The sequence below is a fragment of the Pezoporus wallicus genome, unplaced genomic scaffold (assembly GCF_028554395.1).
Source record: "Pezoporus wallicus isolate ANWC-B61680 ecotype Strahan unplaced genomic scaffold, APGP_CSIRO_Pwel_v1 contig_2384, whole genome shotgun sequence".
Classification (NCBI taxonomy): domain Eukaryota; kingdom Metazoa; phylum Chordata; class Aves; order Psittaciformes; family Psittacidae; genus Pezoporus; species Pezoporus wallicus.
In genome coordinates this window covers 5,409,353-5,426,943 of record NW_026640488.1, presented here as the reverse complement: position 1 = coordinate 5,426,943, position 17,591 = coordinate 5,409,353, and the positions used below count along the sequence as shown (strand labels likewise).

At 40.7% G+C, this 17,591-nt stretch overlaps 1 protein-coding gene across 6 annotated transcripts in view; it reads left to right on the top strand.

Moving 5' to 3' along the window:
• Positions 1-17,591, top strand: part of MARCHF1 (membrane associated ring-CH-type finger 1) — a 158,552-nt gene that overhangs the window by 60,955 nt on the left and 80,006 nt on the right. For 2 of the 6 annotated variants that reach the window (XM_057419176.1, XM_057419182.1), the window contains exon 2: positions 1,911-2,050. The exons of 3 other annotated variants lie outside the window; for them this stretch is intronic. In XM_057419176.1, the coding sequence (XP_057275159.1) occupies positions 1,949-2,050 (102 nt within the window). In that variant the 5' untranslated portion in view covers positions 1,911-1,948. Of the gene's footprint in view, positions 1-1,910; positions 2,051-3,277; positions 3,329-17,591 lie in introns of those variants that run through there. One more of the 6 variants, XM_057419179.1, reaches the window with a different exon arrangement.

Sequence of the window (17,591 nt, the reverse complement as noted above, 5' to 3'; positions counted from 1 at the left end):
AATTTTGGGAGAATGGTCAAGAAGTTTTCCATCTGAACAGTGCACTGGGGAGAAGTATCTTTTAAATAGTGGTGGAAATATTCTGTATGCATTTGGGGGTGGGGGGGTGTTTGTTTGTGGGTTTTTAATTTTATATTGTAAGAGTTGATTTTGTTGGTTTTGGTTTTTTTCCTACCCAGCTTCAACCTAAGTTTCTAGGCATCTGCAAAAAAAAAAAAACAAACCAAAAAACTGAAAAAGCACAACAGGAACGTACTGATCATGGGAGAACGCAGACCAGCGCTCATAACAAACAAGGGTTTGCAAGACAGTAGATGCTTTGAGTCAGTGGGGATTGTAACTGCTGCTAAATTGGTGACAAGAAGTTTAGTTGGTGTTTCAGCTGGATTTCTCATTGTGAAGCCTTTGCCAGGTTGTATTCATGCTCTGGAGGGCTGAATTCTTGTAAGTCTACAGCTGAAATAATTTATAGTAGAAACAGGCTGTGTTGCAATGTTACCAATGCTTTACTGTCACATATTTTTATCTCATGTTAAAATTTCAAGAGACTGAAAAATCTGTGATTTCACCTGTAGACTCATTCATCCACTCATCTAATAATCTCCAGTGCAATAAAGCTAAGGCTAGTTTTCACTTACTCCTTCCTATCAGTTCCATGAGATTGTGTGGAGAAATACAGCTTTCTGCGTGTCATACTTGGAAATTCTTATGGTAAAAGTGGAAATGGTAGAGTAGTACTTAAAGGAGGGGCTGTACTTCGTGAGAATCAAAACATGAGAAGATGAAAGCCTGCTGTAAACACTAGCATGTCTTGTGTACAGCATGGAGATGTATAGCAGAAAAAAACCCAAAACCCTACTGTCAAAGTACATAAAACTCAATGACATTAAATAAGTGCTATTTTACCATGTAAGGTCTTACTGTAAGGCATTACTGTATGTGTGTTTCAAATCTATTCAGTCTAGTAATAACCTCATTTGGGGTACTGGACACTCAGTCTGGTAAGTTAATCTTTTTGTTTATTATGTTTAATAGTGTTACAGAATGGCATATTTTAAATTTAAAAATGTTATAAATAACCAGATTATAAATTGCTTCAGATGTTGTGGAAAAAAAAAATGCTTGAAGTTATTTTTTGTAATTTATTAGCAACGTTCTGCACTGAATGACTGCATTACCTATTTCAACTGGGAAAAGTAGACTGAAATTTTAAAAACACTTAGGAGGGTTTCTTACACTTAAAAACCCTCTTAGTACTGCTGCATTTGCAGAATGCGTTAGTATTACCTTAAAGGTATTTTGTTACTGTTGCAAACTAAAACTAAGTTCACATGCATCTTACAGTCGGCGTGTAGCATTTACTGCTGGGGTGTGTACATTACTTTGTGCCATTTACAATACATCCTAGTGTAACACTTCAAGATAAGCCAGGTATTCTGATATGTGTGGGCGTGAGTATATATGTGTATGTGTTGATTTGTATTTAATAACTGCTATTGCTTTACAGTTATTTCTAGTTGTTTCAGGGGATGTTGGGTGTTGCATCCAGATGTTATATAGTTTTAGGAGTGGTGCTAGTCTCAGTTATTTTATAATAAAATTCCTTTAAAATGACTTTTTTTTTTTAATTAAAGTGACAACTTGTGGATTTAACATGGAGAAAAGGCACTGTATTTGCTGACACTGAAATAGTATTAATGCATGCAAGGTGTGCTGAAAGTGCATAGTTCTTTTCTAACCTGCATGGCATAACCCTTTGGAGTACTTTAAATAAACATGTTCTTCTAAAAATATGTTTATTACTTTGTTTAGATGTAATTTTAAAAGCTGTTTTTAAAGGCATGCCTCCAGAGACATGCATGCAATAAATTCAAAGTGTCAATGTTTCAGGGAATCTAAATTATTTTCAGAATTTCAGCAATTAAGAAAGGATAAGTGGAAGGAGAAAATGTTGGGCTGGTGCCAAGCGATAGCTCGTAACCCTCACAGACTTCCAAACAGCACAAGAACACCCGAGGTCTCAGGTGATGCTTCACGTAACTCTACTTTGGTGAGTGAAAAGTTGCATTTCATGATGGTGGCATGCTAAGATGAACCTCAGAGGTGTTAACAATTTGTTTTTAAAAAGCTTAGTGTTTGCCATTGATTGCATTACCTCAGTGTGCGTTTGACATTCTAGCTATTTACCCCTTTTCATTGTTTTTTTTGTTTGTTTTTTTTTTAATCCCTTATGTTATGCATGGTCCATTCTGACTTGCATGCTATGTGTATAAATCAGTATTGATGTTTTGTGAATAGTAAAGTCTTTAAGCAGGAAATGTGTCCTAATATGGATTACTTATATTCTTTGTGATCGTAATCAATGTAGTGGCATTTGGTCCCTGATTAGTGCAGCTGGATTTATCTAAAGGTATCTTGTTTGTTCTTTACTCCTGTCTGTAACAGGAACAAAGTATAGTATGCTGGCACTTGTGTTAGGCAGCTGGATTTTAAAAATATCTTCATATAGTTAAAATGATGCTGCAAGAGATGGTTGAGTTTCTGCATGCAAAGCCTTTGATAGTAGATGTTCAGGCAATGTAAAGTCAAAAATTTATGTAGTGCAGTTATCATGAATTGTATGAAGCTGAATAAAGTGACTCATTGACAAGAATGTTAATCCTGCACTTTTTGCTCATTCAAATAAATCTATTTACATCAGTAGACCTCCCAAGGTGAGTAAGAACTGATACTTGAATGTAAAGGCTTCAGACTGCCCTGCGTGTAAGAGCAAATATCATCTTTTTACTTGTTTTTCATCAACTGTATTGACATTTTTAGGCTATGGAAGTAATTATTTGAAACATATTCAGTTAAATATGCCTGATCCAATTTCATGATTGAGTTTAGAATAGGCACAGCATTTCCTATCCTAGGAAGTGTGAGGTTTCAGGAAAAACTGCCCTCCAGTTGTTGAAACACAGACATGATGGCATCTAAGCAGAAAGATGAACAATTTCTTATAAACACTGATGAAATGTGATATTCCAAAAAGTGTAAAGAGAGTTATAAATGAAGAGGCAGTGGTCTGTTTGAAAGTTTTTGAAGTTCTGGTGAAAAAAAGCCCCTATTTAATGTGGCAAAATTATCTTATTAAACGGTAGATTATATAAAATGTAAGTTTCTGTTGAGATAGAGAACACAAAAAGGCAGCACTAAAAATTGCCTATTTTATAGCTTACTTAATATCCTAGATTATTATTATAGCACACTTTCATCTGGAATTCTTTTCTTTCAGAGAAATAAAAGGAAATTAAAAAGCATTGAGTCATGAAAGAAGAAATTTCAAGTATGTTATCCCCATATTTAATTACTATTACTATCAGTATTACTATTTTCTTTTTACATTTTATTTAATTACTATTAATGTTTAGGTATTACTAGTAGTAGGTGCTGATTATTAAGGAATATATTTAGATATATGGAAATTTGATATTTTGATTTCTGCTTGACTGCTAGTCAACATTTAATTCAGTTTGATAGTCCAGAGAGAAATATTCCAGTCTACTGGATGGGATTTAGAAGCAATTAGCGGGGAATACAGTTCATAACAGTTGAATATGTAGAATTAGAATGTTTTAACCGTATTAATATTAAAACTTGTTAAAAAATAAGTGCATGAAACTGTATACACTGCTGGTTAGCTGATGAAGTGTGTAAGAAAGCGAAGGATATAAACAACTGGGGAAGATACTGTTTCCTTTAATGATGTGATTGACTCTAGAATGATAATCTTCACAATAGGAAATAAAACAATAATATCTCTTGAAGCCTGTCAAGCTTTCCTCTTCATTTTCTTTACTTCCTGCTCTCTTCAACCATTAACTCTTTCTATCTCTCACTTCTGAAGTAAGTGACTTTCAGCATAAGATTTTGCTGGCAGTGTCTTTCCAACTTGTGGGCTGTAGGCTAAAAATCCTTATTTTACTTATGAACACTTCTAAATTAAAATGTTATTTCAAATCAGTTTTGATTTTTCTTTGTAGTCTTAGCCTTTCAATATGGAAAAATTTTCCATTTGCTTTTGAGCATACAGATTTAGCACTGGAAAATGAAAAATAATGAAACAGCAGAAATGTAAGAATATAATAAATTATTTGTAGCAAGTGTACAAAGCCACTTCTGATGACCTATTTAAGTCCCTTCTTTCTGAATTAACCTTCATTTTTCAGTGCATTGCAGTTCCTCTGTGAACGTGGTTCCATTAGTAGGGTTTATCAGGTCTATCTATCTTGTGAGCATAGTTATGGTAGGAAGACACAGCTCTTTGCTTCCTCAGGCTGTAGGTCGCAAGTCTGGGTTTGGTGGGAAGCGAACTGGAATGTACAGTGCATCTTTTTTTTCAGCTCTGCCGTATGCCTTATTTTTCTTGGTGAAAGAAAGAAGGAAGCTTGTGGAGTAGGAAGCAGGGTGTGATCATTAAAAGGTTACACTTTTTTTTTTTTCATTAAACAACTAAATGGAATACTGAACAGCAGTGCAGAAATGAATAAAAAATAAATTCACTCACGAAAACACTGAAATAAATTTAAGGATTTTAATAAAATCAGTTATACTGTTTCATTTTATTAGATGTCAAGATGTTCTAGTTTCATCCAAATCAAATAAATTCTGAAATATTTCAGCAAAACTCAATGAAAAATTCTTGGAAACATTTTTCCATTATTATTTTTTCTTTAGTTATAATATTATCCTCAGGCTTTATCATCTTAGCATGCTTTATTTAAAGATTAAATCCTTTGTGTTCAGTTTCAGGTGGAACTCTAGCTTCTTGGTTCTCAGCATACCTCAAAATTTTTAAGCAATTCTATAATGAAAAGAGGCGTAACTTCTCAACAAATATTGTTTATTCTTACAGTTTGTTGGATAATTTTAGATTCAAAAAGGTAACAGCTTTTTTTTTTCTTACTCAAAACAATTTCATATAGTCTATTAAATTGGTGAAGTGGGACATAAAGCTGAATTCACTACTTTTCTGATAGCTAGAAATAATCTGTTTTTCAAGCTGAATTTATTATCTGCTTGTGCTTGTTCACCCTGTAAACGTTGTTTTTCAAATTTGAAGGTTCATCCTTCCTAATATTCTTCCTAAGATTTATTTTTAGAGACCTCTAATACAGCTTTTCAACTTTCCCTTTCCAACATACTGTTCCTGTGAATATCTTAAAAGGTTTTATTCTTGCTCTACTTGGAGCATGAGTGACCAGTTGTACACAGCATTCCAGATCAAGCTTTTTGTTCCTAACTTTAGCACTAATTATTCCCTATCCAGTATCACATTTATCTTAATTAATATTTAATTTAACTAATTAATTTACTGAGTAGATTTAGAATCATTTTATCAATATATTTTTTGTAACTGTTATTTTAGTTTTGAGATGAAACCTCTAGACTATGTTAAGTTTTGATCAGTATATTGACTGCATCAATTCCAATTATTTATTTCTCTGTTCTTTTCCATTCAATTTTTTTTAATTTATTCAGCAAAACCACTTTTTCCTACTGAACTTTCTTTTTTGAAAGTTTGTTTCTGGTTAGTCTGTCTTTTGGTGATTTTGGTTGATTGGTTGGTCTTGTTTTTTCTCTGGAGGGATGTGTTTGTTTTGAGGTTGTTTACTTTTTTCATTACTTGCTAGTATGTTTTTTTGCTTTTCTATTTCATATAGTGTTCATCTACTAGATTTATCTCTTCTGAATTAGATATTCATTCAGACATATCTGAAGATGTTCAGATTATTCCCTATTTTCTTTTTCTTAAATGTAAATTCATATCTTTGGGTTTTGTTTTTTTTTTCCATTTCTCTGATTTTTGCTAGAGTTGAGGAAGAATAGTAATGTTTTCTTCCTTAATTGAAAAAATTCCAGATCTTGAAAGATCATAATTCTGTGCAGTAGTACTTGCAGGATTTCTTTTCTGAAAGTATAATAGGTGTAACTGAAAACATACAATTTTAAATCTTTTCACCTGTCTTTTTACTGACAGTGTCTATACTGTGATTCTGTAAGCATATATATGTATGGTTAGTTCAAACGATTTTGATGTGAATACATTCGTATGTATTAACATCGATTTAACAATTTTACTAGAAGCAGTTCTGTGCCTGCCTACAGTTCTGGTGTCTCAACATAAAAAGGCCATGGAACTGCTGGAACAAGTCCAGAGTAGGGCCACGAGGATGATCAGGGGGCTGGAGCACCTCCTGTATGAAGATAGGCTGAGAAAGTTGGGGCTGTTCAGCCTGGAGAAGAGAAGGCTGCGTGGAGACCTCATAGCAGCCTTCCGGTACCTGAAGGGGGCCTGTAGGATTGCCGGGGAGGGACTGTAGTGACAGGACACAGGGTAATGAGTTCAAACTTAAACAGGGGAAGTTTAGATTAGATATAAGGAAGAAGTTCTTTACTGTGAGGGTGGTGAGGCACTGGAATGGGTTGCCCGAGGAAGTAGTGAATGCTCCACTCCTGCCAGTGCTCACGGCTAGGTTGGATGGAGTCTTGGTGACATGGTTTAATGCAAGGTGTCCCTGCCCACAGCAGGGGGGTTGGAACTAGATGATCTTAAGGACCTTTCCAACCCAAACTATTCTAGGATTCTGTCTTTGCTCAGTGTCTAGTATTTCTTGGTATCCTAATTCGGAACTTGAACATGATCTTAAAGACATGATATTAAGAATCTACGTTCTTAATAGTTATGTACAGCCTGTTCTGCATAGGGTATGGACTAGTCCTTGATTCAGTACATCATGTTAAACACATGAAGCTAATGGACATGAACACATACTTAATGCTGAGTTGTAGTCATTAGTGCATACTGCTTTTCCCTGTTGTATTCCCCACTAGAATATATGTGGAAGTATAACCATGTGAGTAACTAGAAAATTTGTGTTTGTATATGCAAATGGAGTGCAGAAGCATCAAATAGGTAATTTAATTCTAAGAAGGATTTTTTTTTTTTATTTTAATGCAAACAAATGGTACCATTTGCTTCTCCAAGAGAAAGTAAAATATGTTTATGAATCATCTGGTTTACATAGGCAGATCCCAGGTTGCCATGTCTGATCTGCAGATGCTGACTGAGCAAGTTTATAGGAGTTGGTGGTCATTCTAAAATATAATTAACAAACAATGGAGAGTGTTTTTGTTGTGTTTTAAACTTGGCAGGGGAGAGGAGGATCCTAAATATATTCTCTGGTGCTACATATCTCAGCTGGGCTGATTGCCTCCATTTTTCTGGCACTAAAAATTTCTAAGTGACAGGGGTTTTCTGTTTGCTGCTCATGGACATATGAAACTTCTGCAGCATTTCTGTAAAAGACGGCATTTGTTCTGATATTCTTGGACTAAAATTCTTGTTGCCATTGTTCATTCTACTTTTTTTACTCACCTCACCTGTTCTTCTTTCCTCAGGTGCTCTAAGGCCTTTTGAGGAGAAATTTAATTAGATGCATATTCATTTTTTGTATTTGTCGTGGTTTAAACCCAGTCAGGTAACTTGTTCACTCACTCCCAGTGAGTGGTGCCGAGCTGACAACAATCGAGGTCCGTGTCCCCCCCCCACCAGGGCTCTCCGCTTCCCCGCTCCCGGAGGAACAGGGAGGAGGATCGAAAAAGTGCAACTCCTACGGGTTGAGACAAGAACAGTCCAGCAACCAATGTACAACACAAATCACCACCGCTACTATCAACTACAACAATGATAAGGGAAAATAACAAGGGAAGAGAATACAATACCACCGGCCAAGAAAACGAGTTCCACCCAGAAGCCCGTGTCCTTCTGGGTAACTCCCAGTTACCCCCCACCCCGGCCATGATGTGCTGTGGTATGGAATACCTCCCTGGCTAGCCCGGGTCAGGCGCCCCATCTTTGCTTCCTCACAGCTTCCCCTCCTCCCTGGCAGAGCATGAGCCTCACAAAGTCCTTGGTCAGGGTAAACATCACTTAGCAACAACTGAAAACATCGACTTCACCAACACTGTTCTCAGGCTGGAAGTCAAAACACAGCACTGCACCAGCTAACACAAAGGAAAAACATGACTGCTACTGCTGAACCCAGGACATTATCCACCCCTTATTCCATACCATTCACGTCGTGCTCAGATCCCACATTTTCAATACACCATCGCTCTCCCACATATATACATCCATATACAAACAGACCAAGAGGAAAAGATCATTTTCTTAGTGCATGGACCAATCCCTATAATGCTGCCGAGTCCATTCGGTCCATGATGTTCAAAGTTCATTCTCTGTTGGGATGATGACTGGAGGGAAGTCAGGGCCAGTCGCTGGTGACCTGGAGACATCTAGTTGATGGGCTATAAAAGCATTACACAGCAGGCAACGGCATACAATTGAGTTCACTGGCTGTTTTCCCCTAAAATCAAATCCCCTTGAGGTATACATCGGACTTCCCCATCTTCCCGCATTACCCACCAAGTATATCCAGGTCCCTGAGCAAAAGCAATCCCACGAGTGGGTTTGCCTTTACCTGAAGCAGGAATAATCCAGACTGTCTTCCCCAGCAAATTCTTCATATGCACCACAGGAACTTTTTCCCCCTCTACAATATGTAAAAGTTCTGACTGGGCTGGGCCAGCCCTGTTGGCAGATCCTCTGGTGTCGACCAACCAGGTGGCCTTTGGTAAGTGTGTATCCCAATGCTTGAAAGTTCCCCCACCCATTGCTCTCAGTGTAGTTTTTAACAGCCCATTGTACCGTTCGATTTTCCCAGAGGCTGGTGCATGGTAGGGGATGTGATATACCCACTCAATGCCATGCTCTTTGGCCCAAATATCTATAAGGTTATTCTGGAAATGAGTCCCATTGTCTGACTCAATTCTCTCTGGGGTGCCGTGTCGCCACAAAATCTGTTTCTCAAGGCCCAGGATAGTGTTCGGGGCAGTGGCATGGGGCACAGCATATGTTTCCAGCCACCCGGTGGTTGCTTCCACCATGGTAAGCACATGGCGCTTGCCTTGGCAGGTTGGTGGCAGTGTGATATAGTCAATCTGCCAGGCCTCCCCATATTTATACTTCAACCATCGTCCTCCATACCAAAGAGGCTTTAACCGCTTGGTTTGTTTAATTGCAGCACATGTTTCACACTCATGAATAACCTGGGCAATAGTGTCCATTGTTAAGTCCACCCCTCGGTCACGGGCCCATCTGTATGTTGCATCTCTGCCCTGATGGCCTGAAGTGTCATGGGCCCACCGGGCCAAAAATAATTCACCTTTATGTTGCCAATCTAAGTCCATCTGAGCCACTTCAATCTTAGCCGCTTTATCCACTTGTTGGTTGTTCTGGTGTTCCTCAGTGGCCTGACTCTTGGGTACATGGGCATCTACATGACGTACCTTCACCACCAGGTTCTGCACCCTGGCAGCAATATCTTTCCACAGTGCAGCAGCCCAGATGGGTTTACCTCTGCGTTGCCAGTTGCTCTGCTTCCATTGCTTCAACCACCCCCACAGGGCATTTGCCACCATCCATGAGTCAGTATAGAGATAAAGTACTGGCCACTTTTCTCGTTCAGCAATGTCCAGGGCCAGCTGGATGGCTTTCACCTCAGCAAACTGACTTGATTCACCCTCTCCTTCAGCAGTTTCTGCAACTTGTTGTCCATGACTCCATACAGCTGCCTTCTATCTCCGATGCTTTCCCACAATACGGCAAGAGCCATCAGTAAACAAGGCATACTGCTTTTCACTTTCTGACAGTTTATTATATGGTGGGGCCTCTTCAGCGCGCACCACCTCCTCCTTTGGTGACATTCCAAAATCTTTGCCCTCTGGCCAGTCCATGATGACTTCTAGAATGCCTGGATGACTGAGATTTCCTGTTCGAGTTCGTTGTGTAATTAGTGCAGCCCATTTACTCCATGTAGCATCAGTTGCATGATGTGTAGAGGAGACCCTGCCTTTGAACATCCAGCCCAGCACGGGCAACTGGGGTGCCAGGAGGAGCTGTGCTTCAGTGCCAATCACTTCCGAAGCAGCTCGAACCCCTTCATACGCTGCCAGTATCTCTTTCTCAGTTGGGGTATAGCTGGCCTCAGATCCTTTGTATCCCCAACTCCAAAAGCCGAGGGGTCGACCTCGAGTCTCCCCTGGAGCTTTCTGCCAGAGGCTCCAGGTAGGACCGTTCTCCCCAGCTGCAGTGTACAGCACATTTTTTACATCTGGCCCGGTCCGGACCGGTCCAAGGGCTACTGCATGAACTATCTCACGTTTAATTTGCTCAAAGGCTTGTTGTTGCTCAGGGCCCCATTTAAAATCATTCTTCTTCCGGGTCACATGATAGAGAGGGCTTACAATCGAGCTGTAATTTGGGATGTGCATTCTCCAGAACCCCACTGCACCCAAGAAAGCTTGCGTTTCTTTCTTATTAGTTGGTGGAGACATTGCTGTTATCTTGTTGATCACATCTGTGGGGATCTGTCTACGTCCATCTTGCCATTTTATTCCCAAAAATTGAATCTCCTGTGCAGGTCCCTTGACCTTACTCCGTTTTATGGCAAAACCGGCTTTCAGCAGGATTTGGATTATTTTCCTCCCTTTCTCAAAGACTTCTTCCGCTGTATCGCCCCACACAATAATGTCATCAATGTATTGCAGGTGTTCTGGAGCTTGCCCCTGTTCCAGTGCAGTCTGGATCAGTCTGTGGCAAATGGTAGGGCTGTGTTTCCACCCCTGGGGCAGTCGGTTCCAAGTGAACTGCACACCCCTCCAAGTAAAAGCAAACTGTGGCCTGCACTCTGCTGCCAAAGGAATTGAGAAAAATGCATTGGCAATATCAATCGTGGCATACCACTTGGCTGCCTTTGACTCTAGTTCATACTGAAGTTCTAGCATGTCCGGTACGGCAGCACTCAATGGTGGTGTGACTTCATTCAGGCCACGATACTCTACTGTTAGTCTCCATTCTCCATTAGACTTTCGCACTGGCCATATGGGGCTATTAAAGGGCGAGCGGGTCCTGCTGATCACCCCCTGACTCTCCAGTCTACGGATCAGCTGATGGATGGGAATCAGGGCGTCTCGGTTGGTGCGATATTGCTGCCGGTGCATTGTTGTGGTCGCAATTGGCACTTGTTGTTCTTCAACTTTCAGCAACCCCACAGAGAGGGATCTTCTGAGAGACCAGGCAAGGTGGACAGCTGCTCAATTTCCTCAGTCTCCAAAGCAGCAATACCAAAAGCCCACTGGTACCCTTTTGGGTCTGTGAAGTACCCTCTCTTGAGGTAGTCTATGCCGAGGATGCATGGAGCCTCTGGGCCAGTCACAATAGGGTGCTTTTGCCATTCCCTCCCAGTCAGGCTGATTTCAGCCTCCAGCACAGTCAACTCTTGGGATCCTCCTGTCACTCCAGAAATACAGATGGGTTCCACCCCTTGACAGCTTGATGACATCAGGGTACACTGTGCACCGGTATCTACTAGAGCCTTATACTTCTGTGGGACTGATGTGCCAGGCCATCTGATCCACACAGTCCAGTAAATCCGATTGTCCCCTACCTCCACCTGGCTGGAGGCAGGGCCCCTCTAATGGTCGTCACAGCATTGGACACTTAAGTCGTGGTGAAAGGGATTATTCTTCGTTATCACAGGAGCTGAAGTAAAATCAGCTCTTCCATTCCATCTGGGAAACTGCTCACCAGAGACTGAAGGCGTAGCTCTCATGGGACGATCAGTCTCGGCCCTTGCTCCCCTCTTCAGTTCACTCACCCGTTCCTCCAAAGCTGAAGTAGGTTTTCCATCCCACTTTGTCATGTCTTCTCCGTGATCCAGCAGGTAAAACCATAGGGTACCCTGTGGCGTATACCTCCTGTATCTCCTCTCTCGAACAATAGGACGCCTTTTGTTAATAGCTGAGACGTGTGTTGGTACACGTGAGGAGCTGGATAAATCAGGTACATCGTCCCTCAATTGTTCAAGGTCCTGGGACAGTTTTTTCACAGCTGAGATGATGGAAGGGGTGAGATTGTCTTCGAACTCTTGGAGTTTATGAACCATTTCATCCACTGTTAGTGGTACTATGTCATTCCAGGTTACTGTTGCCAATGAATGGGCATATGATGACGGTGCATTCCGTGTAAGTTTTCGCCACATGGGTTGTGTACATTCAACTTCATCTGGATCTATGGGTGTATCCCCGTTATTCGGCTTGATGTGATAGATCATCTCTACGATGGCCGATTCCCTCAGAGACTGGATGCCTTTGTCTATAGTAGTCCACTTGGCCGAACGACTCGTAACATCGTCCTTGTACGGAAACCTTTCTTTCACAGCTGCCAAGAGCCGCCTCCAAAGGCTGAGGGACTTTTTCTCTCTTGCAATTGCTTTGTCAATTCCCCCTTCTCTAGCAAGTGATCCCAGCTGCTTGGCTTCTGTACCTTCTAGTTCGTGACCATCGGCCCCATTGTCCCAGCATCGGAGTAACCAGGTGATGATGTGCTCCCCTGGTTGACGGGTAAAATCTTTTCGCATATTCCGCAGCTCGGTTGAGGTCCGAGGTCGAGAAGTTACCTCTTCTTCTTCTTCTTCGCCATGTGATGATGACTCCTGATCAGATTCTGGACCGGGTGGTGAATTCATTGGTTCTTCATCTCGCTTCACCCTTTTTGCCTCCTTTTTGCTTGTTCTCTTGCGTACAGGGGCAACCGATACTGGTACGAATTAGTCCTCTGGTTTGGCTGCAGTGATTATCACTGTGGTTTGAGTAGCAACTGTACTTGTTGCTGGGGGTGGTGTAGCTGCTGTGCTTGGTGCTGGGGTAACCGCGCTGTGTGTTGCAGTTGAAGTTTGAGCAGCTGCTGTACTTGCCACTGGGGTAGCTGCTCTGTTCATTGAGGCCAAAGTTTGAGTAGCGACTGTACTTGTCGCTGGGGTTGGTGCAGCTGCTGTGCTTGGAGCTGGGGTAACCGCGCTGTCTGTTGCGGTTGAAGTTTGAGCAGCTGCTGTGCTTGCCGCTGGGGTAGCTGCGCTGTTCATTGCAGCCAAAGTTTGAGTAGCGACTGTTGCTTTGCCCTCAGATCCGCCGACATTCTTTTCCTTTTGAAGGTGCTGGATAGTGTTGAACAAGGCCCTGTAAGCATAGGCCAAGCCCCAGCACGTTGCCGTGATTTGTCCATCTCTGGTATGGCCAGAATGACCACACACCTCATTTAAGTGTTTTACTAATTCTTCTGGATTTTGCAGTTGTTCGGTAGTGAAATTCCAAAGTACTGGAGGGGCCCACTGACCTAGATACTTGCCCATACTATCCCACACACCCTGCCACTCATGGCTGTCCAGCCTCAGGGAAAATCTCTCGGTCCTCCTACATCGTTGTTTGACCCCAGACAAGACCCAAACCTGACTCTGCTTAACTCTTGAAATCAGTAGTGGGCAAAACACACTCTGTATGCGTGTTAGCATGGTGATTCCCATCACCATCAGCAAACAAGTCTCAACAGCATTAAAAGGCTATTCAAAAAATTCAAAACTCTCAAATGTAAATGGTCTGGGGGGATGACTGGGAGGGTAAAAGGATGTCTCCTTCACAGGTTGAGCACCTGAGAAGGAGAAAAAAGATGTGTAATTGCTAAGCACCTCCATCATATACCTCCCAAAGTATAAAGGTGGTGACCACACTGGGAACATAAGCCAGATCAGTTTCATGATCAGTGATTCTATTGTATTACAAGTCATTACCATAAAGTACAATGGGACAAAAACCTTAGCCCAAGCCCCACACTTGAAAAACACTAATACAGCAAATACCAGATGGAAGTAAGATACGATATACTGAAACTGTGAGATCAAGAGGAACAACCTTGAGAGCCAATAAATCAGCATTGTGACGAGTGACTATCAATCCAGTCAGATCTGTTCTTATCTCAACCCCTCGTGCCCCACGTTGGGCGCCACAAAGAACTGTCGTGTTTTAAACCCAGTCAGGTAACTTGTTCACTCACTCCCAGTGAGTGGTGCTGAGCTGACAACAATCGAGGTCCATGTCTCCCCCCCACTGGGGCTCTCCGCTTCCCCGCTCCCAGAGGAACGGGGAGGAGGATCGAAAGAGTGCAACTCCTATGGGTCGAGACAAGAACAGTCCAGCAACCAATGTACACAAATCACCACCGCTACTATCAACGACAACAATGATAAGGGAAAATAACAAGGGAAGAGAATATGATACCACCGGCCAAGAAAACGTGTCCCACCCGGAAGCCCGTGTCCTTCCAGATAACTCCCAGTCCCCCCCCACCCCGGCCATGACGTGCTGTGGTATGGAATACCTCCCTGGCTAGCCCGAGTCAGGCGCCCCATCTCTGCTTCCTCACAGCTTCCCCTCCTCCCTGGCAGAGCATGAGCCTCACAAAGTCCTTGGTCAGGGTAAACATCACTTAGCAACAACCGAAAACATCAGCTTCACCAACACTGTTCTCAGGCTGGAAGTCAAAACACAGCACTGCACCAGCTAACACAAAGGAAAAACATGACTGCTACTGCTGAACCCAGGACAGTATTTTACAGTGGGTTAATTTTTAGCTTCTCATTTAGTAAGTTGTATTCAGTATCCATTAATGTTAAGCTGTGGAAACATTTCCTTGTAATGTAGATGTTCCACATTGGGCTCATCATTCTGCATGATGCTGCATGCTCCCCTGCAAGGTAATTGTCTTAACTATTCATTGCTTTCTAATTTACAGGACCAGCCTAAGCTGTCAGTGGCCTCAGTAGCCATGCCACCCTGGGCCACTCTTATTGATTTTTCCTACATTTAAAGCCAATTAGCAGTCGTTACCTGGGTTACCATCGGTTTCCATGTTCTCGCCACAAACGTGTTATAATGACGTAAAGTTCTGAAGACTTCATTTGTGTTTCTTTTCTGTGCATACATAAGCCATTAGAGCAGGGCAGATGTGGCCAAAGCTTTTGGGTAAGTCTCCCCCCAGTGCTCAGTTTCTTCCTCAGTACACACCAGCGTCATTTAATAGTTTAAAAGCAGGGCAGATATTCTGCTTACTTGACCAGTGATTGTAGGTAGGCTTCCCTTGTGACAGGCTTAAAATGACAATCCTCACTTCGGTAATTTTTATTTTACTTGTGAAAAGGATGACACATTTCCTGACCAAAAATGTAGGATACACAGAAAATTACGATTACTTTGCATTTGTAGAAACAACAACTTAAATAGTGGAGGGAAAAAAAAAAAGCTTACCTGAAAGGTAGCTTCAGTAGAGCAATTTATTATCAGTAATATTAGTATTATGTTTAAAAAAAGTATTTTTTATTTAGATTTATAACTTAAATGATATTTGTGTTTTCTAGTTAAGTGTCCAAGTGTCTACATTTACAGCTAATTTTATCAGTGGAATTGCAAAGAAATTATTTTCTATAGAGCAGATTGCTATAAGAAGACATTGACAATATTTATTTTTTTATATTCTAGTAACTTTTTGAATAGACTGTACTCAATCCTTTATCCTTTCCCCCAAATAGTTCATGCACCTTGTCTCTGAGAGCAACATGTGTTCATAACATTGGTTCACATAACGTCTGACAAAAAGCTTGAGAATTATTTTTCCAGCAATTTTTAATATGTCCATAGAAAGATTTAGTTAAAAGTATGTAAAGCTCCAGGATATATGATGTAGGGTTATAGACATCAAAAGAAAGAGAAGATTACCAGATCACCATTCAGTTTCTAACTGGAAAATGAGTTCTGGAATATCATAGAATCAGACAGGGCCAAGTAATTAACCTAAGTTTTTTTTAAGGTGAGATGGGTTATTCTCATTTTAGCTCAGCAAAGCCTTCAGTCCCATCATTAACTGAACCCCTACACTGTAATGGGGAAAACAGCATGACAGGAAATATCAAAGAAATGTCTGTTCATTCATTTATTGCCAGAGTAATACCAGCAATGAAAGCTATGAAAAAAAAAAAAAAAAAAAAAGATTCTGTAACTTTATCTTGTAAAAAAAAATTCAGGGTTTTACTACATGTTTACATAAATTGCAAGTTTACATAGTACTCGCATTCCTGAAGACCCATTTTTTTTTTGCATGGTATTTTGCATTCCAGTATTTCTTGAATTATCTCTACTGTGCTGACTGCTATGACAACTGGTCTGATAGTGAGTGGTCTGTGCAACTCACTGCTGTAAATGGAAATGTGTATTCCTAATTTGCTTGAAGAGTCCATACTAATACTATATTCATGTTTAGAGTAAAATATGTGCATGTAAGTTTGTGAAGCAGCAGTTTAGAGCACTGATAGAAAAAGGTAAGAAACAGGATTTCTCTCCTGTATATATGTATATATTTCTTTCAACCCTGCTAGTTTAAATTGTGCTTAATCACATGGGTTTGTGCAGTGTCCACAACAGAATTCATTCTCACTGTTAAGTGGTTTATAAAGTAATTATTACTGCAAAATATACTTACAAAATACTCAAAAAAAAAAAAGATTAAGAGGAATATGGGGTTGTATGTGTGTAGAAGTGATTTCATACATTCATATTATTATATAAGTTTTGCTACAGATAGGGGTGAAGAAAGAAGAAAGTAGTAAATTAGAGGAAGCTCTACCTCCCTCTACATATATTCCCTCATGTATTCTTTTGCTACACTGCCTTCAGTAAGTCTTTTCAGTGCTACAAATGGTTTGGTGTTGGTTTTGTGGCATAAGAGGCTAGGCAGTGCACCACATCTCTGCATCTAGCTGTTCTGGTGCAATGGGTATGTCAAAGTGTCATCAAGCCATTTCAACCCACATATTCAGCACCATCTTCCACCCAGCTGTTGGCCTGGTTTTCCTAAAGCATAATGAGTCTGCAAATATTAGGGCTGTCTTGTGAGCACCTAGCTTGTGTAGAAAGTCAGAGTCCTCATTGCATTTCATTGTGGTTCCCTATTTAACAGAGGTATGCTGTAGCACAGAAGATTAAGTAGGGCCTCTTGAAATCTGCAACACATATGAGTCTCCCTTGTTACAAGATTTGAGCACTGAGCTAAGAGAGGCTCTGGACAGAAACTGGATTTTCAAATAAAATATAACATTTGTAGGGAGGCTATTCCAAAAATACTCTGTGTGAAGATTCTGAAATCTAATGTTACTACTCTGGTTTCCAGTTTGCAGCGTCACTGAATACCTGCGATTGCACTGCAATTGTGGTGTCCCTTTTACAAGAAAGAAGAGTTCATCACACATGCTGGAGTGATGCACTGAGGCAGAAAAAAGATTATAATTATTGTGTGGATTAAAGTGTTGACTTGCATTGTATGTAACTTCCAGATAATTTTGTGAAAGTCATTTCTGCTTTGTGATTTCAGCCTCATTAATATGGATAAACATAAATGTGAATAATAAACAATATCATGTGGATAACACTCATTATAAAATTTCACTTACAACTGTTTGGTGCTTAAATCCTGTAGAGACAAAGGTATTAGACTTGTTCTATTGGTAGTGAAATGATTAAATAAAATTGGGTAATGAATATAAAGGAGGAGAAAATATTGTAGAAGACCTAGTAGCTTTCTAGAGATGAATCAACAGATAGGC